At 33.1% G+C, this 25,974-nt stretch overlaps 1 protein-coding gene across 1 annotated transcript in view; it reads right to left on the bottom strand.

Annotated features, from left to right (window-relative positions):
- LOC143044713 (ATP synthase subunit d, mitochondrial-like) overlaps positions 1 to 25,974 on the bottom strand; it is a 43,181-nt gene that overhangs the window by 10,588 nt on the left and 6,619 nt on the right. Inside the window, exons 2-3 of the mRNA XM_076216798.1 lie at positions 12,062 to 12,158; positions 10,104 to 10,181 (exon numbers count right to left, since the gene is read on the bottom strand). Of these exons, the coding sequence (XP_076072913.1) occupies positions 10,104 to 10,181; positions 12,062 to 12,158 (175 nt within the window). The remainder of the gene's footprint in view (positions 1 to 10,103; positions 10,182 to 12,061; positions 12,159 to 25,974) is intronic.

The raw sequence follows: 25,974 nt of genomic DNA, 5'->3' as shown, positions 1-25,974 counted from the left end.
GTTTTCTGTTCGACCCGAGTGGTCAACATGGCGTCCAATTGTTCGGACAGTGACAATAATGGGTTTGCTCAGCACGGCTCAGCCGGTATAACCCGTAAACATAGTTCATCTGAGCTCAGCTCATCAAAAGAACAAATAGTTATGATTGAAACTGACACTGGGAACTTTTTAGTGCCAGGAATGATTGAAAACGTTCTCGTTGACAAAGAGGGCGGAGTTTATAATGATGGACATATGATTCCACATAGCTCAAGTGCAAAGAGCGTGAAATCTCACACCTCGCGAGATGTAAACATAGAGAACATTTCTCGTACATCACGAGATGAAAACAATGATACTTCCGGTCAACCAGATCTCTATCAAATGATGATACAGACACAAATTATGATGCAAGAAACAATGAAAAACAGAGAAGTAGTTGATAATATTGATCATAGTGAATCAGGAGATGAATCCGAACATGAAGATGTCGGCATGGCGTTAGGCAAATTATGTGAAGATGCAGACAAATTGCAGCCTGATGCATGTACAATGGTATACGGGGATTACCATAATACAACCCGTCTTAGACGGGCGTATAAAATTGGGGAAAATTTCATGTTATGTTGTTTCATTTAAAATTACAGTTTTTATCAATGGATAGATAATTAGTGAACCTAATTTAAACTACATTATTTGTTCACTCCTTACAGAAAATTTATTCATCTCTCTTTTGACAGTTGTTGCAATGGTTAATCTAATCTTCAGTGGTTACTTAATGAATGGCTATTATCTATTTCAAATTTATTGAACCATAAAACTAATTTTTGACTCTTCACATTGAATAATCCGCGAAGCGGATTAAATGTTAAATGTGAAGAGTCAAAAATTAGTTTTATGGTTCAATAAAATCAAAATAAATTATTGCCATTCATTATAAATAAATTTCTATCAAAAATAAGGCTCAAAGAACTTTTTAAATTATTTATATAAACAATAACGACGTACACACATGTTGGCGTATGAATACACAACGTCAGAGTGGGCGTGTCACCATCAAAATTGACAACATTGAAAATGAAACTAATAATTTTAACCAATCAGAAGATAGTAAAAACACCAAATTTATTTATAAAGTTATAATAAAAAGTGGAATACAGCGTAAACCCGCCTATCCAACACCTGAGAATTCCAACGTTCTGCTTTAACTGACACATTTTCATGGTCCCAATATATGCCTATCCTAGCAGAAAAAGCTGAGTATTATGACACCCTGCTTAATTTGACATTTTTTCTGGACCCCTAAAGTGGCAGATAACATAAGTTACACTGTACTATATGTGTTCGTTATTAAATTTTTAATTTTTTGTTTTTACCTTGTACAGTGAAGTGATAAAAGAGAAAAATAATTCCTAAACTGTTGAAACCATAACCCCAAAAATCAATCCCAACCTTCCTTTTGTGGTTATAAACTTTGTGTTAAATTTCATAGATTTCTATTTACTTATACGAAAGTTTTTGACCTAATGAAAGTTTAACCCCATTTGTCAGATTTGCTCTAAATGCAGATTACCGTAGCTGTATTTTTGGTCCTCAATGCTCTTCAACCAATTACTTTATTTGGACTTTGGGATTTTTTTTTATTTGAGCGCGACTGATGAGTCTTTTGTAGACAAAACGAGCCTCTGGCACAAATACAAAATTTGAATCCTGGTATCTATGATGAGCTTAATAAGCCATGGCAGGCATGTTTTTCACGAAACAGAAAATAAAACACAAACTTAATTCTAGATACCCTAAGGATCATTCAGCTTATGTGGTTTAAATTGGTTTCAGTAGTTTCAGATGAGATCTTTGAAATAGTTTACACTGGGCAGACGCTAAGTGATGGCAAAATTTCCTATTTCCTTTGGAAAGGTGAGCTTAAAAAAAATATGGAAAACTGATTTACAGGACTGGTTGGACAGACCGACCGACAGATGGAGTTCAAACCTCAAGTCCCCTTCAATTTCATCTGTAGGTGACTTATAATTCCGGACTGGGAAACTGTAGCCATATTTAATTATGTTCCCAGGATTTTCTTGAACAGTCTGCAGGAATCAAAGTGCTGGATAGCACCTGTGGAAAGATTGGAAGAGTAGTTTGAATAATTTCATATTAATTAAAAGGTATGGTGGGGACAAAAGAACATTAATAAAACAGTTTTGCTGAAAATTGCATAAACAGCAGGGTTCTAGCAGGAATAAAAGTGCTTTTCCAGTATGAAGATAAAATGAGCTCAAATTAAATAATATGGGTCTCTAAATTTGCACAATTTTATTTAAACTGCAGTTATCCATACAATGTTGCCTGTTTTGAACATGTTTTAAAAAAATGCAGATCAAAAGTTCTTCTAGTAAATGTTACCAATTCCTTGTGAGACATAAGTTCTAGACCAACAGCTAAGAACTTTAAAGTGTCAACAAATATAATCTAAAAATGTTGTTTTGGGGCATTTTGTTAGTTGAAACATAGGTTATATGACATTTAAGATTAAAAGTTGTAGAGTGCCTTTTGATCAATTTATAAAGTATTTATTCAGCACAGGGCATTGAAAATGTATTAAAAAACTTGCAGATTTTTCTTGATAGCAAAAATGTATATTCACTTCTTATAAAAATTCAAATGACTAAAATAGACATAATGATTGATGGGGAATAAATTAATAAAAAACGGTTTGTTATAAATAAACGTTTTAAAATTTTAAAACTGTTTCAAGCCAATTTCTGATAAAAAAAGTGAACTAACCTAAATTGTTGATTTATTACAGATGATTATTGGAAATTTATCAAGTAAATTATAGGCCTAACTTGAATACCTTTTATATATTCATATTTATATTTATAATTCATTTTTTTTTTAAAGATATTGTTAATCCTTAATTGATCATTTATCTTTCAGACATAATTTACAGAATCACTTTATGTAATGTAGATCAAAAGTAATAGGCAATAAATAAATCTATCATCCTTATATATCAAACATCTAATGTTTACATTTGTGTATTCAATTTATGGGGTCAAATATTTGTGTATTGAGATGTTTATTTGGTCTGTACAATTATGTAACACTGATGTCGATAAGTAATGTGGTCAATTTGATTGACAGTTTAGGAGGTGGGGCATTTTAATTTAAGGTCCACCTTTTCCCCCGATTGTTTGGAGATAATGACAGTTGTCAATCATACTAGTATTGTATCAATACTCAATTACCTAATCAAAATGCTTTAAAAAAAGCCTGCACATCAACACACCTTACTTACATACATTCTTGAATGAACTGCTCCAAAAATATACCCATTTTTCACATTAATATGTGTATTATGTGCACATACATGAGAGCTATAGGGAACTATATTTCAGTGTGAATACATTTAGTAATAGTAGGCTAGCTAACCTGTCGTGTTGTTGGGGAGGCCAGTGCCTAAGGAAAGATTAAGAACAAGTTCCAATCTTTCCAAAAAAAGAAACAGGAAGCACAACTTTTATTTCTATTGGGAAATTGGGAAAATCAGGGAAATTCCATTAAAATTGATGCGGAAGATAAGAATTGTTTTTCTTAACCCCACATAAACAACCATCTTTCTTTGTGTACTTTTGCTTACATCAAATAGATAAAATACCATTGTTGTGAACCTTAAGTAATGCAGACCTTTTTGTTAAAGTAACATTGTTCCCGACAAAATTAACAGTTGCAGAGTAAGCGTTACGAAATTCTGTCAACATGTGGCATTACATTAACATCTTTGTTTTCTAGCTTGTTATTAATCCTACATTTGTTTAGATACTACTATTTAGATGCTTAATATTAGAAAATCTGTGACTAGATATATAAAATTGTGCTTGCTTTCTATATAATCCAATTTTTATGGATTTAAATAATTAACCTTGAACTTTAGCGATCTATTTTCTTGCACACAATGTTATTGTGCGATTCGGCTTACATAGGACCGTAACTACCGATGAGGCTCTTTGACATATTCGCCATTTCCATTCTCAATTTTTTTTTTATGGAATAAAATTTGAGGCAAGTATCTATCAGCCGGCTCTGGTTGCCTAATGCATTTCTTCATACTGTTAATATGAATCAAAAATGATAAATAAGTTACAACCAGGTGCTCCGCAGGGCGCAGCTTTATACGACCGCAGAGGTCGAACCCTGAACAGTTGGGGCAAGTATGGACAAAACATTCAAACGTGATACAGCTCTGAATTTCGATTGTGATCAATTTTTGACATTACATGGTTTTTTTTTACACAAAACAAATGTCAAGATTTTACAAATCAATTAAAGATTTCTTCTTCAAACTTTTTAAATCTAAAATTAAATAGTTGACACAGCATAGGTTTCTGACACAGAATGAATGTGCTCTAATGAACTTAAAAGTTTTTTTTTGCCTTTGAGCAATTCACTATGCTGTTGAATATTAATCCTCTCAAAAAAATGTTTGAAGAAATTTTCTTTTTATAAATTTATGAAATCTGAAATGAGAAAAATTTAACCCCCCCTTTTTTTCACATCCCCGTTTCCCTTTTTCCAAAACTGATATCAATTCAAATTTCTAATGGAGTTTGCAACAATAACTACTCTTTTAAATACATCATAAAATATTAAAATGTAAAATAAAGTGCTTGTTATCACTGAATGGTAAAGATTGGGTGGTAGTAAAAGTGAATATACATTGTTTATTGTATAAAACAATAAAACTAGAGGCTCTAAAGAGCCTGTGTCGCTCACCTTGGTATATGTGAATATTAAACAAAGGAAGCAGATGGATTCATGACAAAATTGTGTTTAGGTGATGGTGATGTGTTTGTACATCTTACTTTACTGAACATTCTTGCTCCTTACAATTATCTCTATCTATAATGATCTTGGCCCAGTAGTTTCAGTGGAAAATGTTAGTAAAAATTTACAAATTTTATGAAAATTGTTAAAAATTGACTATAAAGGACAATAACTTCTTAGGGGGTCAACTGACCATTTTTGTCATGTTTGACTTATCTTTAGGTCTTACTTTGCTGTACATTATTGCTGTTTACAGTTTATCTCTATCTATAATAATATTCAAGATAATAACAAAAAACGTCAAAATTTTCTTAAAATTACCAATTATGGGGCAGCAACCCAACAACCGGTTGTCGGATCCATCTGAAAATTTCAGGGCAGATAGATCTTGACATGACAAACAATTTCACTCCGTCAGATTTGCTCTAAATGCTTTGATTTTTGAGTTATAAGCCAAAAACTGCATTTTACCCCTATGTCCTATATTTAGCCATGGCAGCCATCTTGGTTGGATGGCCGGGTCACCGGACACATTTTTTAAACTACATACCCCAAAGATGATTGTGGCCAAGTTTGGATTAATTTAGCCCAGCAGTTTCAGAGGAGAAGATTTTTGTAAAAGATCACTAAGATTTACGAAAAATGGTTAAAAATTGACTATAAAGGGCAATAACTCCTTAAGGGGTCAACTGACCATTTCGGTCATGTTAACTTATTTGTAAATCTAACTTTGCTGAACATTATTGCTGTTTACAGTTTATCTCTATCTATAATAATATTCAAGATAATAACCAACTAGAGGGTCCAAGGACCCTGTGTCGCTCACCTGATATTTTTATTTACAATTTTTGCATGATAAATGTAACTGTTGTACTGTCGTTTAGTTTCAGAGATATAATACTAAAAAGTGCATTTGAAACCTATGTTTTATTTCAGCCATGTGGGCAGGCAGGGTCATCATACACAGTGGTCCCTGGATATCCTAGTGGTGATTTAAACCAAGTTTGTTTAAATTCAACAGTTGTTTCAGGGGAGAATTTTTGTAAAATTTATCTAACAAGAAATGCAAAGTAATGAGAAAGTTGTGAAGTAGTTTTGTTGTTGTGCAACCCCCCCCCCCACTTTGCCAAAAAAAACCAAAAAGGTAATAAAAAATTATCATATAAGGGCAATCTATCCTATTAATGATTTCTGCAAAATTCAGTTGATTGTGCAAGGGTTGTATAGCCAGCTGAGGTCGTTAAAAACTCTCTTTCTTTTGTTGTTGCAGATAGATCTTGACCTGATAAGCAATTTTACCACATGTCAGATTTGCTCTAAATGCTTTGGTTTTTGAGTGATAAGCCAAAAACTGCATTTTACCCCTATGTTCTATTTTTAGCCATGGCGGCCATCTTGATTGGTTGGCCGGGTCACCGGACACAATTTTTAAACTAGATACCCCAATGATGATTGTGGCCAAGTTTGGTTTAATTTGGTACAGTAGTTTCAGAGGAGAAGATTTTTGTAAAAGATAACTAAGATTTACGAAAAATGGTTAAAAATTGACTATAAAGGGCAATAACTCCTAAAGAGGTCAACAGACCATTTTGGTCATGTTGACTTATTTGTAGATCTTACTTAGCTGAACATTTTTGCTGTTTACAGTTTATCTCTATCTATAATAATATTCAAGATAATAACCCAAAACAGCAAAATTTCCTTAAAATTAACAATTCAGGGGCAGCAACCTATCAACGAGTTGTCCGATTCATCTCACAATTTCAGGGCAGATAGATCTTGACCTGATAAACAATTTTACTACATGTCAGATTTGCTCTAAATGCTTCGGTTTTTGAGTGATAAGCCAAAAACTGCATTTTACCCCTATGTTCTATTTTTTGCCATGGCGGCCATCTTGGTTGGTTGGCCGGATCACCGGACACAATTTTTAAACTAGATACCCCAATGATGATTGTGGCCAAGTTTGGTTTAATTTGGTCCAGTAGTTTCAGAGAAGAAGATTTTTGTAAAAGATAATTAAGATTTACGAAAAATGGTTAAAAATTGACTATAAAGGGCAATAACTTCTAAAGGGGTCAACAGACCATTTTGGTCATGTTGACTTATTTGTAGATCTTACTTTGTTGAACATTTTTGCTGTTCACAGTTTATCTCTATCTATAATAATATTCAAGATAATAACCAAAAACAGCAAAATTTTCTCAAAATTACCAATTCAGGGGCAGCAACCTATCAACGGGTTGTCCGATTCATCTGAAAATTTCAGGGCAGATAGATCTTGACCTGATAAACAATTTTACCCCTTGTCAGATTTGCTCTAAATGCTTTGGTTTTTGAGTTATAAGCCAAAAACTGCATTTTACCCCTATGTTCTATTTTTAGCCATGGCAGCCATCTTGGTTGGTTGGGCGGGTCACCGGACACAATTTTTAAACTAGATACCCCAATGATGATTATGGCCAAGTTTGGTTTAATTTGGTCCAGTAGTTTCAGAGGAGAAGATTTTTGTAAAAGTTAACGACGGACGACGACGACGACGACGGACGACGACGGACGACGGACGACGGACGCCAAGTGATGAGAAAAGCTCACTTGGCCCTTCGGGCCAGGTGAGCTAAAAACAGCAAAATTTCCATAAAATTACCAATTCAGGGGCAGCAACCCATCAACGGGTTGTCCGATTCATCTGAAAATTTCTGGGCAGATAGATCTTGACCTGATAAACAATTTTACCCCATGTCAGATTTGCTCTAAATGCTTTGATTTTTGAGTTATAAGCCAAAAACTGCATTTTACCCCTATGTCCTATATTTAGCCGTGGCAGCCATCTTGGTTGGATGGCCGGGTCACCGGACACATTTTTTGAACTACATACCCCAAAGATGATTGTGGCCAAGTTTGGATTAATTTAGCCCAGTAGTTTCAGAGGAGAAGATTTTTGTAAAAGATTACTAAGATTTACGAAAAATGGTTAAAAATTGACTATAAAGGGCAATAACTCCTTAAGGGGTCAACTGACCATTTCGGTCATGTTGACTTATTTGTAAATCTTACTTTGCTGAACATTATTGCTGTTTACAGTTTATCTCTATCTATAATAATATTCAAGATAATAACCAAAAACAGCAAAATTTCCATAAAATTACCAATTCAGGGGCAGCAACCCATCAACGGGTTGTCCGATTCATCTGAAAATTTCTGGGCAGATAGATCTTGACCTGATTAACAATTTTACCCCATGTCAGATTTGCTCTAAATGCTTTGGTTTTTGAGTTATAAGCCAAAAACTGCATTTTACCCCTATGTTCTATTTTTAGCCATGGCGGCCATCTTGGTTGGTTGGCGGGGTCACCGGACACATTTTTTAAACTAGATACCCCAATGATGATTGTGGCCAAGTTTGATTAAATTTGGCTTAGTAGTTTCAGAGGAGAAGATTTTTGTAAAAGTTAACGACGACGGACGCAGGACGACGACGGACGACAACGGACGCAGGACGACGGACGCCGGACGCAAAGTGATGGGAGAAGCTCACTTGGCCCTTCGGGCCAGGTGAGCTAAAAAACTTCATCAGCAACATTTAATATTGGCAAATTTCCAATGAAGTTATTTACATAAAGTTATTGGCAAATAAAAATAGAAAATGACATCATAGTCATGTCTGGCAAATGTCCAACATACATTATCTAAAAACATTTTAGATAAGATAAGGAAAAAAAGCTTCATCAGCAACATTTTATATATTGGCATATTTCCAATGAAGTTATTTACATAAAGTTATTGGCAAATAAAAATAGAAAATGACATCATAGTCATGTCTGGCAAATTTCCAACATATATTATCAACTACTATTCTATACAAAGAAAGATAACTCCTATTGAAAATTAATTGCTATTGCACAATATTGTGCAATTAGATATTTCTTGCTATTGTGCAATACTGTGCAATTGAAAATTTCTTGCTATTGCACAATACTTGATATGGAATCCTGATTTGGCCCAACTTGAAAACTGGGCCCATAATCAAAAATCAAAGTACATATTTAGATAAAGCATATCAAATAAGCCCAAGAATTTAATTTTTGTTAAAATCAAACTTAGTTTAATTTTGGACCCTTTGGACCTTAATGTAGATCAATTTGAAAACTGGACCAAAAATTAAGAATCTACATACACAGTTAGATTTGGCATATATCAAAGAACCCAATTATTCAATTTTGATGAAATCAAACAAAGTTTAATTTTGGACCCCCATTTGGACCAACTTGAAAACTAGGCCAATAATTAAAAATCTAAGTACATTTTTAAATTCAGCATATCAAAGAACCCCAAGAATTCAATTTTTGTTAAAATCAAACTAAGTTTAATTTGGACCCTTTGGGCCCCTTATTCCTAAACTGTTAGGACCAAAACTCCCAAAATGAAACCAACCTTCCTTTTATGGTCATAAACCTTGTGTTTAAATTTCATAGATTTCTATTTACTTATTCTAAAGTTATGGTGCAAAAACCAAAAATAATGCTTATTTGGGCCCCTTTTTGGCCCCTAATTCATAAACTGTTGTGACCTCAACTCCAAAAATCAATCCAAACCTTCCTTTTGTGGTCATAAACCTTGTGTTAAAATTTCATTGATTTCTATTAACTTATACTTAAGTTATTGTGCGAAAAACCAAGAATAATGCTTATTTGGGCCCTTTTTTGGCCCTTAATTCCTAAACTGTTGAAACCAAAACTCACAAAATCAATCCCAACCGTCCTTTTGTGGTCATAAACCTTGTGTCAAAATTTCATAGATTTCTATTCACTTAAACTAAAGTTATAGTGCGAAAACCAAGAAAATGCTTATTTGGGCCCTTTTTGGCCCCCAATTCCTAAGATGTTGGGATTAAAACTCCCAAAATCAATCCCAACCTTCCTTTTGTGGTCATAAACCTTGTGTTAAAATTTCATTGATTTCTATTCACTTTTACTAAAGTTAGAATGCGAAAACTAAAAGTATTCGGACGACGACGACGACGACGACGCCAACGTGATAGCAATATACGACCAAAAAATTAAAATTTTTGCGGTCGTATAAAAATGGAGGTTACAAGACATATTTTGAACCCTTATATTACAATTTTCAGCTGAGAAACAGCCTGGGGCCTCAGTCAGTGGCCCCCAGACCCCTGCCTCCTCTGTTTTAGAGACCCAGTAACAGCCCTGTTACAAAAAGAATTTTTATGGATCATCCCTTACAAAATACATATAACTTGATGGGCAAGACTTCTAGAATATCAAGAATTTACAAACCACAGTTGTAAGTTCCTTTTCAATTTCAGGTATCAACTTTTCTGAATCCTCAGGATATGGAACCTTCAAAGCTGTATACTGCAATATAAAGAAAATTTATAAGGAATGGAACCATAGAAAAATGCTGGAAAAATAATAAAAAACTCAAACTATACTTAGCTGTCTATTTTTAACATTTGAATCTTTTGGACTTTTAGACTTGTATAAAGCCTGATCTATAGAATGACCTTCCTCTTAAACTGTCTTGAATGGATTCTCGTAATTTCTAGGTATTTTAATGGAAACTGGAAGTGTAAAATGTAAGAGCTTCAAGTACAATATATAGAATGTAACACTTGAGTAGGAAATTAAGGAGCAAGATCTTTTGAAGACAATTTCAGAGCTCCAGATTAAAATTTACCAATTAAGGTTTTACTCCTCATTTTCATGTAATTGAGTGAAATAATTTTTCCTTTTTTTCCTTTTGCACCATCACTCCTCAGACAATGATCTAATTTGGTTATAATGATGATAATGTAAATGATGATGATGATGATGATGAACTTGAATACATTTTAACAAAACAAATGATGTATATTTGCCCTTTGTAACATGTAACATTAACTGTTTATTGCTACATGTACCTGGGACCATAACCCCGAAAATCAATCCCAAGCTTCCTTTAGTGGTTATAAACCTTGTGTTAAAATTTTATTGATTTCTATTTACTTCTATACTCAAGTTATTATACAGAAATCATCTGTCTTCGGACGACGCTGATGACGCCGACATACCAATAAACTTATATTAACCAGATGCTCCCCAGGCCACAGCTTTATACGACCGCAGAGGTCGAACCCTGAACAGTTGGGACAAGTATGGACACAACATTTAAGCTTGATACAGCTCTGAATTTGGATTGTGATTAAATAGTTGACACAACATAGGTTTCTAACACAGAATGATTGTGGTCTAAGAACTTAAACTTAAAAATTTTAAATTGGACATTTACCTATTATGGTCCAATATCCAAAATCTAAACCCCAAGAATTCAATTTTTGATGAACTCAAATAAAGTTCAATTTTAGACCCTTTAGACCTCAATGTGGACCAATTTGATAACCGTGCCCAAATATTCAAAATCTAAATACATGGTTAGATTCAGCATATTGAAGAACCCCATATATTCAATTTTAGTTGAAATCAAACAAAGTTTAATTTTCGACCCCTTTTTGGACCAACTTGAAAACTGGACCCATAATCAAAAATCTAAGTACATGTTTAGATTCAGCATATCAAAGAACCCAAAGAATTCAATTTTTGATGAAATCAAACAAAGTTTAATTTTGACCCCTTTTGGCCCCTAATTCCTAAATTATTGGGACCAAAACTCCCAAAATCAATCCCAACCTTCCTTTTGTGGTCATAAACCTTGTGTTAAAATTTCATAGATTTCTATTTACTTATACTATAGTTATTGTGCAAAAACCAAGAAAAATGCTTATTTGGGCCCTTTTTGGCCCCTAATTCCTAAACTGTTGGGACCAAAACTCCCAAAATCAATCGGATCCCAACCTTCCTTTTGTGGTCATAAACCTTATGTTAAAATTTCATAGATTTCTGTTAACTTATACTTAAGTTATTGTGCGAAAACCAAGAAAAATGCTTATTTGGGCCCTTTTTGGCCCCTAATTCCTAAACTGTTCGGACCAAAACTTCCAAAATCAATCCTTATCTTCCTTTTATGGTCATAAACCTTGTGTTTAAATTTCATAGAATTCTATTTACTTATACTAAAGTTATAGTGTGAAAACCAAATGTCTTCAGACGACGCCAACGCCATACCAATATAAGACCAAAAAAATTTCAATTTTTGTGGTTGTATAAAAACTATACAACAAAATTTAAAGGTGATTTTGATTTAGAAACTTGCTTGTCCCATATTAGTGTGACACAATCTGACACTTAAGTAGTCTTACAGCTTTCTCAAATGCTGCAGCCATAGTGGGATCTGCCATTCTGCTCTTGTAATATGCAAAATCTATTTTCTTTATTTCTTCTGGATACTTGTTTACTCTAAAATAATAAAAATAAATTGATGAACAAAACAAATGACTATAAAATCTGTTATGTCAACTTGTTCTCTTTAAGGGCATACGATACAGTTACAGGGAAGGTAATGACGTTGCTAACGCAAAATGTTATCTTCGCGACGTCAAACTATGACATATCGGGAAAAGATGCATTTTTCGACTGATTTTTATCATTCAAACTGATTTAATTTGAAAACAAATGCATGGACCCCTATTTTTTAAAACAGCAATTTGTTTCATTTTGCAAGGAGATTATGTGACCCAAATTTTATAAAACTGTAAATAGCGCAATTTTTTTAATTTTGATAAACATGCAGCAAAAAATGACGTTTTTTCCTCTATTCATGAACATTTTTGATAAATATAGAGTCAATTTGGAATAAAATTTTTAATGATACTTATAAAATACAGAAATTATCGATTATTTAACAAAAACAATTTGTGTTTATCTCTAAAACAAAAAAGTTATCTCTTTCTTTCGAAAAAGAAAATATAGACACAAATCTGAATTTTGAGCAAATATACAAAATTTCGACCTCATTTTACTCAAAAAGTAGCACATGAAGGTATAATCTTAATTACATATTTGATTTAATCAGGTAAAAAATAGCCTATATGCAAATTTTCAGCAACTTGTAAATACAGGTTCAAAACTGTATCATATGCCCTTAAGTAAATCTATCTACTGGTAGAATATTAACAAACAAAAAATTGTAAGTTTTAGGGGAAATTTTTTGTTAATATTTTTGAAAATAACTGTGTGTGTGTACAATGTACATGTATATTGTACAATAGCTGCAGAGAAGTCCGCAAATAGTCCAAAAAAAACATAAGGACCTAAGAGCTACGGTTCCGCAGCTAATTGTACAATATGGAGGGATTTCAAAAACAAAACATATTGGAAAAATTACCAAAATTGGATGTAACATGTTTGGGATTTAATAACATTAACTTTCAATGCACAAATCTGAATTTTCAATTTTAGCAATATTTCAAAGTAAATTGTTTTCAATTTAGACAATCAAATTTAATCATGATGTTTATAACCATGCCATTTAAATGGTCTCACCATCTAACATTGTTTCTTCAAAAAACTTAAATAAATTGCTTTGCCAAGCTCAGCTGGATACCACCACAGAGGTCCAATCCTGAACAGTTGGAGCAAAAATCATTGACAAATGGACACAATATTGGGGCTTGATACAGCCTATTTACAGGTCTGAATTTTGATTATATGATTTGAGTTTTTTATTCAATTGTTTGCTTTTGTGCAATTCACTATGCTGTTGCAAATTTCCCTCAAGAATGTGGCTAAAATTAATATACCTTCATCAGCATTTAATCAAGGATGTACTTAGGTGATCTTAGGTAAAATTAAATAAATCAAGAATTCAAAATTGATACTTAAAGCTGGAAGAGTATTAGTTAAGGATCAAAATAAGTTAAAAATATTGATAGGTCTTGGAGCTCCTTTTCGAGATATTTGATTTTTAAAATATGGTGGGAAAAGGCTGATTCAGACTTTTACCTTATATTTGCATTGGTATTATTTAAGTCTCGAAATCAAAAGAAATCAAATCAAGAATCTGCTTAAATTTTGTCAAATGACCTTTTATGAGCTATTAAGTCTTATGTTAAAAGATAAATACATTTTGTAGGTGTTATGGGGCAAAATATTATACCTTGTATTGTATGGAAAAACACCAAGGAATCGGAATATTTGACACTTATTCCAAAACCTCACCTGAGTACATCCTTAATAGTTACTTCTAAAAATAAATTGACAGCTAATCACCTCAACATTTCTTTATAACAACACCTAGTAAGGAAGGCAACTCTTAATCTTATGTTCTAAATTATGTTACTGTGGATTCATTATAATTTGTTGGGTACTAATTTTCGTGGATTTCATGGGTACAGGTCAACCACGAAATTAAATGTTCAAAGAATAACAAATGTTCTATAGGCTTGTATGCAGACTTCTGCAAACCACAAAATTGGATATCCACGAAAATGGAAGTTTTCTTTAATCCACGAAATTGGTACCCAATAAATGAATCCACAGTATACGTCATGAGAAATCAACAGTGGTGAATAAGACTTGGATTGTTTCCAACTAGGAAAGATTGAGATGGGGACCATCTCTGTGGGCCCTGCTGTGAAAAAATGTATGGTAAAATCTTTACCATAGGACATGGGTTGTCAACTGAAACCAAAGTTTTTGACCTTGACCTTTGACCTATGAAATTGTACATACATCATGACACACCCTCTGGTGTTGGATACTATACATTTCAAGTATAAACTTAAATCATAGCGGTTCTCAATATATAGAACGGACACGATCTTTACTATAGGACATGGGGTTGTCAACTGAAAACAAAGTTTTTGACCTTGTACTTTGACCTAGGAAGTAGTACATACATTATGACACACTTTCTGGTGTTGGTTAATATAAATGGCAAGTATAAAGTATGAACTTATAATGGTTCTCTATATAACTAGATATGTCAAAGCGACACGAATGGCCCCGTCTCAAAAAGTTGAAAAATCTGCAATTTCAATGACACATGTGGACACAAACATGATGGTAGTCTCACATATCAAAAATCAGCTCAAAATCTGGAGGCGTATAAAAAAATGTCCATATAACTGATTTTCAAAGTTGTAAACCCTTAATTTTGGCAAAAATTTGCTGAGCGGAACGAAACTTAAACTTAATCTGTAACTCATTATGGTTAGCTCACATACCAAAAATCAGCCCAATATATGAAAGCATAAAAATTTAGAAACAAGAATGTGTTCATAGTACATGGATGCCCCACTCGCACTATCATTTTCCATGTTCAGTGGACCGCGAAATTGGGGTCAAAACTTTAATTTGGAATTAAAATTAGAAAGATCATATTATAGGGAACATGTGAACTAAGTTTCAAGTTGATGTGACTTCAACTTCATCAAAAACTACCTTGACCAAAAACTTTAACCAAAACTTTAACCTAAACTTTGCACAATCATTTTCTATGTTCGGTGGACAGGGGCGTAGCCAGAAGAAAACGATGTGCAAGCAACTACAAAAATTTTTGGGACCCTTTAATGCAGAAAAATGTTTTTTTTCGGTTTTCGGTCATAGGACGGTTTAAAGAGGAGCTACATGTAGATAGGACTTATAAACAATTTATGAACGTAAAACTATTAATACTTGAATCTTCTGAATAGAGTAAATCATGGTTAATTTAATACATAAACAACACATTTTTGAATTACAGAATTTACTCAACATTGACCAAAATCTGCTCTTCGGGTCTAAGCAGAAACGAACTTCTCTATTACTTTGTCAACATTCACACTGAAATCCCGATCAATATGCAGTAATGCTAGCGATGATAACCTGACGTTGTTAATTTTCAACAGACTTAATAAACTGATAGATCTGCATGGTAGCACTCGCGAGATGTTATAAACCAGCGTACGTGTTCTCCATCGAGCGACCTCCCGATTGAAATTGTCCGCCAAATACATGCCAGGTCATTTTGTATGTCTCAAACAATGTTGAGAATTATTCGTTGGTTATATGTCCTACAACACGAGGAAGCAGATACGACACAAAGAAGCTATTTTCTGATAATACCAGACATCTTCTACTCTCCAACTCCATTATCATATGGTCTTCGTGTGTGAACGCAAAATATAATGAGACTTTCCAATGCTCTTTTGGCGTGTTTTCAGGGTGATTGGCTCTGATAGTCTGTCGAATACATCGCCTCGGCATATTTTCAATAATATCAAATGGTTTCGATAAATCTCGATTGGTACATCGCATCGCAAACAGATAAGCCGTACTCTGTAAAATGTGCTCCGAAACTACACGTCTTAGACTGAGTATAATAAATTCAAATCTGGTAAAAAATACAAGTTACTGTCCGATTTTTACATGATCTCTAATAAAACGTTATTTAATGAAAGTTCATCAATTAAAAAAGTAACAACATATGTGTTTCCTTTAACCATAATTAATTTATAAATTTTTATTTTGGCATTTATTTTTTTTGCTTGCCGAATCGATGTGCACGCAACTGCGTGTTAGCGTATATGGAGCTACGCGCCTGGTGGACCATGAAATTGGGGTCAAAACTTTAATTTGGAATTAAAATTAGAAAGATCATATCATGGCGAACATGTGTACTAAGTTTCAAGTTGATTGGACTTCAAGTTCATCAAAAACTACCTTGACCAAAAACTTTAACCTGAAGCGGGACGAAGGAACGGACGACCCACAGACCAGAAAACATAATGCCCCTCTACTATCGTAGGTGGGGCATAAAAAGGTTCTGTATAACTGTGATTTCCAAAAATTTATCAAAGTCCTAATGGCCGAAATTACAGCAAAAATTAGCCGAGCGGAATAACTTAAACTTGATCTGTAACTCACCATGGGTAACTCACATACCAAAAATCATCCCAATATCTGAAAGCGTTAGAAAAAAGTCTGTATAACTATGATTTTGAACAATTTATGAAAGTCCATAGCCTGTAATTTCGGCAAAAATTAGCGGAGCGAAACGAAACTTAAAATTGATCTGTAACTCATCTTGGTTAACTCACATGCCAAAAATCATCCCAATATCTGAAAGCATTTAGAAAAAAAGTCTGTATAACTGTGATTTTCAACAATTTATCAAAGTCCAAAGCCTGAAATTACAGCAAAAATTAGCAGAGCGGAACGAAACTTAAACTTGATCTGTAACTCATCATGATTAACTCACAGTCACATACTAAAAATCAGCCCAATATTTGAAAGCGTTTAGAAAAAAACTCTGTTTGTTGCGGAATGACAAAATTACGGAATGATGGACAAGGGTAAAACTATATGGCACAGATAACTTCGTTGAGGTGCCTTAAAAAGCGCACAGGGTCACACAATTTGTTACGAATGGACCGACAGACGGACGGAAGGATGTGCAGAAAGTTGGACAGACTGATCACTGCCAGTTTATAATCATACTGACTCTTATTTGCCTAAGGAAAGAATTGGAGTAATCCCTTTTGTAAAAAGTGTGGGGATCAACTTTTATATATTAATACACATGTTGACCCAAATCTCTTTAAACAATAACTTACACAAACATAAGATACTAATATAATAATACTTTCAAAATTCTTATCAACTGTCGTGGTATGGGTTAAACCAAGGATGTAAATACACCTGGACACCTTGTATATAATTAAACCTTTTGATGTTGGAAAAATAAGCTTTTATAATTTTGTTATTTTAATTTTTATATATATACATGTACATTGATACATGATCATGAAGTAAATAGAACATTTCACTGAGAAAATCTGCCTTTTCAGATGTGATTTTTTTTTTACATCTTAACTTATTATTTTAATATATCTTAGATCTTATTACATGTAACATGTGTAAACAAAACTTGATGTATTATTACATGTATTATGCATAAAAGCAAAATCAAATAAAACATACTTTAATTTAAAATTTTTAAAGTTAAGGTAAAACTCTGTATGAAGGTGCTCCTAATTCAAGGAGGCTCATACTAAGAAGAAGCATTAACATTGATTTCCTCCTCCCTTTCTTTAATATATAAATTCCCCTGGTCAGATGCTGCCAGCAGGTTCAAATACGTTCAACCAATTAGTATTTATTTCATTTTGTATAATCAATAAAACAATAATTCAATTTTTAGGCAATGTATAAGTCTTGAATTAATTTTGATCTATTTTACATCTTTTATCGATTTTTCACTTGTCCCATCAGTACATGTAGTATTATGGTGAATGTATTTGCCTGACGCAAGTGTCCACTTGTCCCAGACAATCGGACAAATGGTTATGTCGAGCCCTGCACAGCTATTTAAACTTCTTGTCTAGGAAGAATTTGTATTTGACAGTACTTCAAAGGAAAATCACTTTAATGAAATCTGTCTAAAGTCTAAAGAACCAGCTGGGTGAAAACAGATCATTTTCCAGTTATTTGACAACCCGGCAGGTATTTAAAAATCCTTAGTATGGTGTGGAATTCTTGGGTGTGACTCGCAGGATACAGGTCAGTTGACAGGTATGCACATCAACAGATTTCTTTTGATTTTGAAGCAAATTGAGAAATCACATTACGTTTGAAAGTTTGGACTTCGTTGCCATCTTCTTCTTCCAGGTAACGAACCAGATTCAAAGAATTGGTTCTGCCCAAAAACTTTACGCAGTGTCAGGCAACACAGAAAGTTCTATCTTGGCTATTTACAAATTACATTTGAAACATTCGCAATAATATAAAATTAAAATTATGTACAACTGGTGTTTCCTACTTCCTTTCAGAGCATGCCTTTAGGGCAGCTCTGAATCCCTCAACGGTGTCGGCCGATGAAACTGTTGTTGGTAGGTTGTTCCAATCCCTGATGGCCAACTCCTCAGGCAGAAATATTGGCCGTAGGCGCCTGTACTTGTTCTTATTTGGAAGAAGCGGTTTTTATCTCTGGTCCGGTTATCATTAGGGGTTAAATATTGGTGACGCTCTATGTCTATAAGATCCTGCTGGATCTTGAATAGCATGCATAGTCTGTTTGTTTTCTTCCGTTCTTCGAGGCTTTCCCATTTTATATTTTTTACCATATTTGTGACACAGTAAGGTGTTTTTCGGTCTGTGTTACTAAGCAGGGATGGGCACGATTACTGACAAATGTAATCGATTAATAATCGATTACATGAAGGATTTTTGTGTAATTGATTAATAATCGATTACTCTGATTTTTGTATGTAATTGATGCAATCGATTACTTTATTAAAAGTAATTACATTACTTTCTGATTACTGTCAATTACATGCTTAAAATAAGTTTTTTAAATTAATAAAGTAAGTTTAAACACAATTAATTTTATGTTGCTCAGCGTTTGTATAGTGGAAATTTAGAACTTTACCAAATATAGCATTTAAAGCATTGTTTCCAAAATATAAGTTGACAGTTGTTTTGTAGATGGAATCTCTTACTGAGGATTAGAAATATTAAAAAAAATCTTAACATTTTGAATTTCTACATGAATGAGAGATGACATCACGTTGCATCAATCAATTATTTATAAAAAAAAAAATTGCTTTCGTACTGACTTAAGTTAGCTTTTTTGTTTTTATGCATTAAAACAGGTATATTTTAACATAGGCAATTACGATGTTGGAAGATTTCTATGGAAAAAAAAATATAAAAAAGTAGAATAATAAATTTGTTCAGCTAATTTTAAAGATCAAAATTTATAATTATATTGAATTAATCCTTTTGTTTGGGTAATCACCCTATTTACAGGTTATAAAACTGCCAATGGAGTACAATATATAACCTGGGGCAAAATAATGTAAATCTCTTTCTTAATTAGACATAATTGCAATGAAAACAAAGTCTGTATATTATTGATTAGAAGACTTTGATCATCTGATTAGTGAAGACAAGAAGTTTGTTCAGATTTTTGTATTCTAAACAATATATATTTATAGTGTCAAAATGGGATACATGTATCTGTTTCTGAAAAGAATTTCAATGGATAGCCATTGGTTCATTTTTAAAAGGATTTTGTGTACTTTCTTAATTTTTATATATATCATAACTTTATAAGGAATCAACTGTTTGTCTATTTTGAGCTTAAATCCCAACTCTTAATAAAAATTGCATTTTAAGGAATTTTAATACAAATGAACTTACTACTCTAATGTTGTACAGAACTCTTATTAAAAATTGTGCTTTAATGAATTTTAATACAAATAACCTTACTACTTTAATGTAGAACAGTACTTAACTTAAGACATATTTCTTATTTTAAATCTATTTTCTTATTTCAAATCTATATTCTAATTCTATATATAAAAGGTCTTGAATTATTGAAAAGCACATAAATCCATTTGTTTCAAAAGCTAGTTATAAAGTAGAATTGGGTTGGGGATCAGGTTGATCATAATGCAGCATGAGACAATAGATAGGAATTAAAGACAGTTTTTTTTGTAATTTATTTTTATTTCATCTGAAAATACACCAAGTATATATTGTGATACATAATTATATAATTAATTCATAATACATATAATGATATTAAATTTTTCAATAACAGTCTAAAATTAAAAAGTTAGTTATGTTAAGTGTTCTAAATTTTCTACTGGATCATACACATCCATTATCACTCTGGATTAGAATACCTGAATATGCTGATAAGGTTAATGATTGCATCAGCCCTCTCCTATAGCCACATGCATCACTGCCTATACAGTGATGTAAAACATGAGAGGTACCAGGAGAGGCCACCAGAGATCATTAACAGATAACATATTGGACAACATGTTGGACAGAGTCACATAATAAATGTCAACCTAAGTCAAGGGGAGATAATTCAGATACAATCAAACAAAAACTAGTATATCAATATATATATATAACAATAGCAATAAACATAGATAGTACTTTTAAGATGCACACAAATCACTGTCCAGTTGTGATGTGCATCAACATATTATTAATTCTACATGAACTATTATAAAGCCTTAAGTAAGTACATAAATAGAAAGATCTCTCCTCACATGTGAACTAAGTTTTTAATTAATTCCCATTTATTATCAAATTTCTCTCTTGCTCTAGGGGATCTGTAAAAGGAGGTAGATATTTTTTCTATTTGGTAGGAGTTTTTAATCATAGCTATGACACCTTTAAGAGTCGGTAATGAAGTATTAAAGCGACATGTATAAATATAATATTTAACCAGAATAGTGAATAAGTTTAGGGAAATATCCCAAGACTCTGACCCAAGAACAATATTTTCCACATTAAGAATTAAAGTTAAATTATTTTCAACTAGAAAAAGTGCTGCAATTTCTAACCACAAATTTCTAACTAGCATACATTCCCAGAAAAGGTGACTTATAGTTTCTTTAGTTTCATTACAGAAACTACATAAGTTAGTTTCTTTTAACCCGTATTTCTGCAATAATGCATTTGTAGCGAGAGTTCTATGTAAAATCTTAAACTGGAACATACTAAATTTGTTGTTTTTAGTGCAACAAAAAGGTAAACTATAAAAGAAATCCCAATTTTCTATATGAGTGCCTAGTTCCTTACACATTTTGTCTTCTTGTTTTGTAGGACGTTCTGTATACATTGACAAGAATTTTTTATAAAAGAACTGACATGACTTTTTATTGTTTTTTATAAATTCAAATTTATCGTTAGATATGTGAGTAATTTTCTCTGAAGTAGTGATTAAATTTTTCCAGTCTTTTGGTATCATATGCAGCAAAGAATGGTATTCCAAGAAATTAATAGTAAGATTATATTTTTCGCAGAATTCTTTTAAAGTAAAAAAATTACTGTTTTCATCAAGTAAATCACCTATAAAGAAAACTCCGGATTCAACCCACCTCTGGTAAAAGACAGTTTTATTATTAATTTTCAAACTCTTGTTTAGCCATATGGATTGTTTCATGATCCCTTCAGCAGTGCCATTAGTGACCGTGTTTAGGATATTCCAGTTTAGTAAAATATCTTTCCAGAAATTATTAAAATTTGAAGAAATCTTTTGGATACCATCAGGGGTCATCAACCATATTTTGTCTGCTCCTAATCTGTTGTATTGATCTATTAACAATGTTTTCCATGGAGATATATTCAAGGGGTCTAAAAGTTTATTTATCCATGTCATCTTTAATGAATAACAAAAGGATCTTATATCTGGCATTTTCAACCCCCCATTTTCAAATAACCCTATCATAACTTTTCTTTTAATCTTGTCTGGTTTTCCTGACCACAAGAAACTAAAAAAAATGTTTTGAATTTCTTTTATTTTATCATCCGGAGGATTTGGCAAAACTGTCAATGATTGAATTAGAATAGGAAGAGCTAGTGATTTAATGACAGTGATCTTTCCCATATATGTTAAATCTCTATAAACCCAGGAATTTAGCAGGCTCTGTATTTTTTTTATTTTTTCTTCAAAATTTACAAGCGTTTTATTTTCACTGAACAGATCAAATTTTATTCCTAAAAGTTTAAATTTTCCTGAATGATTCCAGTTCAAATTTCTTGTAGTTGTTAGTTTATCCCTTGAGTGAATCTTTGACCCAATCCATATGGCTTCTGTTTTATCAAAATTAGCCCTAAGTCCCGCACACTCAGAAAATTTTTCTAAAGTATATAAACATTTATCTAAAGATTTCTCATCCTCGTCTAATAAGAGACATGAGTCATCTGCATACTGGCTTAGTAGATACTCAGAATCATTTATTTTCATACCATTTATATCTGGGTTATTTTTAAGTGCAGCACTCATAAGCTCTAAAGATAATATAAAGAGATATGGAGATAGAGGATCACCTTGTCTAACACCCCGACCAATATTAAAAAATTGAGAGCAATGTCCATTATTTATAATACAGCTCTGAGATTCTGAATATAAGGTCTTGACCCATCTACAGAAAATAGGACCAAATCCTAGAAAAGACAAAGCCAAGTCTATAAATGACCACTCAAGAGTATCAAAAGCTTTCTCAAAGTCTAATAAAAGTAAAAGACCTGGTAGGTTATCATCTTCTGCCTTTTCCATAATGTCAAAAATAAGCCTGGTACATTCTCCAATATACCTCCCCTTTATAAAACCTTGCTGTGTTTCACTAATTATATCCCCAAGAAAAGGTTTTATTCTATTCGCTAATGCAGCTGATGCAATTTTTGTATCAACATTTAATAAAGTGATAGGTCTCCAGTTTTTTAATTGAAATTTTGATTTACCCTCTTTTGGAATGCATGTTATTACTCCTTGTTTCTGACTAACCGAAAAAGATCCAGTTCTAAGCTATAATTAAAAGATTTTATAATAAACTCATGGAGGTCTATCCAAAATAGGAATTAAAGACAGTTGATAAACTCTTAAGTCATATTGATACATTCTATTTTATCTGTACTACAAAGTGATGAATACATACATATTTTCATTCAAAAAAGGTTATATTTCATGAAACTATTTTACTAAAGTAATCGAAATGTAATTGAAAAGTAATCGATGATTACATCATAATTTTTGCTGTAATCGATTAAATTACGATTACATGTAATCGAAAATGTCTTCGATTACAGATTACTGTCGATTACTGGAAAAAATGTAATCAATTACAATCGATTACCATTACAGATTACGATTACCCCATCCCTGTTACTAAGTAAGTTGTTATTCAAAAATCGTGCAGCTCTTTTCTGTACCTGTTCCAATAGCCTTGATTTTATTTTGGATTGTTTGGTCTCATACTGTGCTTGCATATTTCACTGCAGGTCTTACCATGGATACATATGCAGCTGCCATTACAGGTTTTGTACAGCCTTTGAGATTTCTACTTATAAATCCAAATGTTCTATTTCCTTTGCCTACTATATTGTCAATTTGTCTATGTGTTTATCCCAGGTTAGGTTGTTGCTGATGGTTACTCCAAGATATTTGCTCGCTTCCACTGTGTCTAGCGTATCATCATTATGACTGTGTAGTTGGTATGATGTTTGTATCACTGGTCGATTTTTTTGTGATATTCTAATGACAAGGCTTTTTTTGGCATTGAAACTCATCTGCCATTTCTTTTCCCAGTCTTCCAATGCTGATTAATCTTTCTGGAGAAGTTCACTGTATGCTTGGTTGGTGATGGTATGAAAAAGTAGGCTGTCATCAGCGAATAATTTGGTCTCTGATGTAGATGCTGTTTCTGGCATGTCGTTAATGTAGGCCAGGAAGAGTAATGGGCCAAGGACTGTGCCTTGGGGAACACCATAGAGTACTGGTACTTGTGTGGAGACAGCACCCTCTAATATTACGCTCTGCTTTCTGTTATGTAGGAAGAAGGGAATCCATTTGTTGGTTTTGGGGTTGAAGGCATAGTATTCCAGCTTGTGTAGGAGGCAGTGTTGTAGTACCTTGTCAAAGTCTAGCAGGATGAAGTCTACTTGGCTGCTGCTTTTTAATTTTGATGCAATGTCGTCAATGGTTACATTGTATGATGAGTTGGGATTCCCATGATCGTCTTTTGCGGAATCTGTGTTGTGTATCAGTTAGTATTTAATTTTTGTCAAAGTGGTCCAATCCATGATGTTGCTATGTAAAATATGTTCTAAGACCTAACATGTGATGGAAGTTAGAGATACTGGTCTGTAATTAGATGCTATTAAAGTGCCATTCGTCTTTTTTGAAAAGTGGAACTACATGGGAATCTCTCAAATCTTTCAGGACTTCACCAGTGTTCAAATCAATGATGCTGGGTATAGGTCTGTGAATTACATGTAGGAGCAAGTTGTTCTGCTGCTGCTTTAAGTATATAGGATGGTATTGAGTCAGGACCAGTAGCTTTATGAGGTTTCAGGATTTTTAACAATTTGTGGACTCCGTTGGTGCTAATTTTTATGTCCTTCACAGTGGAGTATGGACTTCTTCCTTTATCTTGAAAGTTATTCAGGTTTTCTTTGGTAAATACTGACGTATACTGGTGAATTTGTCGTGTAAAATGTCAGCTTTGCTCTTGTTGTCACTTTGCAGGAATCCCCATTTTGTTTTTTTACAGTGCCACCCCTGTCCATTATTGTCCTTTGCTCTTGATATAAAGACCAGAATTTCTTTGTGTTATCTTTATAGTCGGACCTGGCTTCTTTCATATATCATGTATATTTCTTGTTGGCTTGGGACCTCCCACTGTACTTCTTATTGTAATCTTTTATACCTGTCCTTGTATCTTTTCTTTTAAGTTTTCCTAGCCTTCTTTTTTGCTTTTTGTTTTTGGTTAATTTTGCTCTAATTGCAGCTACAAGTTCTAAGAATGCCTGGTTAGTTCTGGTAGAATACTGTCAATGGTCTATTCTATAGTTTGTTCTGCCCAGTTCATACATGTATCTGGTAAGTTGAAATCACCACCAATAATTAGGAACATATCTTTTTAATGTTTTGCTCTGATGTTATTTATTTCATCTTTCATTTTATTCAGGTAGGTGTCGTCTGTTTAGTTAATAGTGCCAGTCAGTAATTCTATGTCTGTGCTTTTATGATGTTACCAGCTGTAATGTTGGTTTAGCTGCTATAGCATTATCCCTCAGTGGGGGTCTTTTGGGTGATCTCTGTGTTCTGTGTCATAGTGGAAGTAGTCTGGTATGATCTCACTTGATTTGATGTTTGGATCAAGCCATGTTTCCATGCCTATTACAATGTATTACATGTATTGTATCTGGCTCAGTTAACGTTGATTGGATAATTGCTTCAAGTAGTTTACCCTTTTTTCGGAGACTTTGGAAATTGATGTGTAATATTCTTAACTGCTTTTTAATGGCTGGCTTGGTTTTAGTGATGATTTCATGATCAGTATATCAGTGCTGAAAGATTTTGTGTTGAATGATGGTCATTTTCTAGGAGTCAATCACTCTGACTGCCTGTCCATTCGTTCATCTGTCCTTCATGAAAAGATCTATGGTACATTTGTTCTTGTGTTTGTAATTAAGATTCCTTTTCTGAGACTTTGTACCACACTGAAGATGCTAATTTCCTGTTACATGTACATTTGTACCATTGCTTTTGGGTTGATTTGAGAAAAAAGGATAGATCAAATTTAGTGTTAACTGAACATTATCAGCATTTTATATTTGTTGTTACATTTTATTTTTGCTTTTGCCAAAATCGAGATGTTGTCGACATGTTTTTGGACCCCCTATAATCCCCCCTGTTTCTTAGAATTAGTACAATGTATAAATGTCCCAGATTAACCCCTACTCCATTTGTATCGGAGAATATGAT

This window comes from Mytilus galloprovincialis, chromosome 9, assembly GCF_965363235.1.
Source record: "Mytilus galloprovincialis chromosome 9, xbMytGall1.hap1.1, whole genome shotgun sequence".
Taxonomy (NCBI): domain Eukaryota; kingdom Metazoa; phylum Mollusca; class Bivalvia; order Mytilida; family Mytilidae; genus Mytilus; species Mytilus galloprovincialis.
This window is presented reverse-complemented; position numbering and strand designations above follow the sequence as displayed.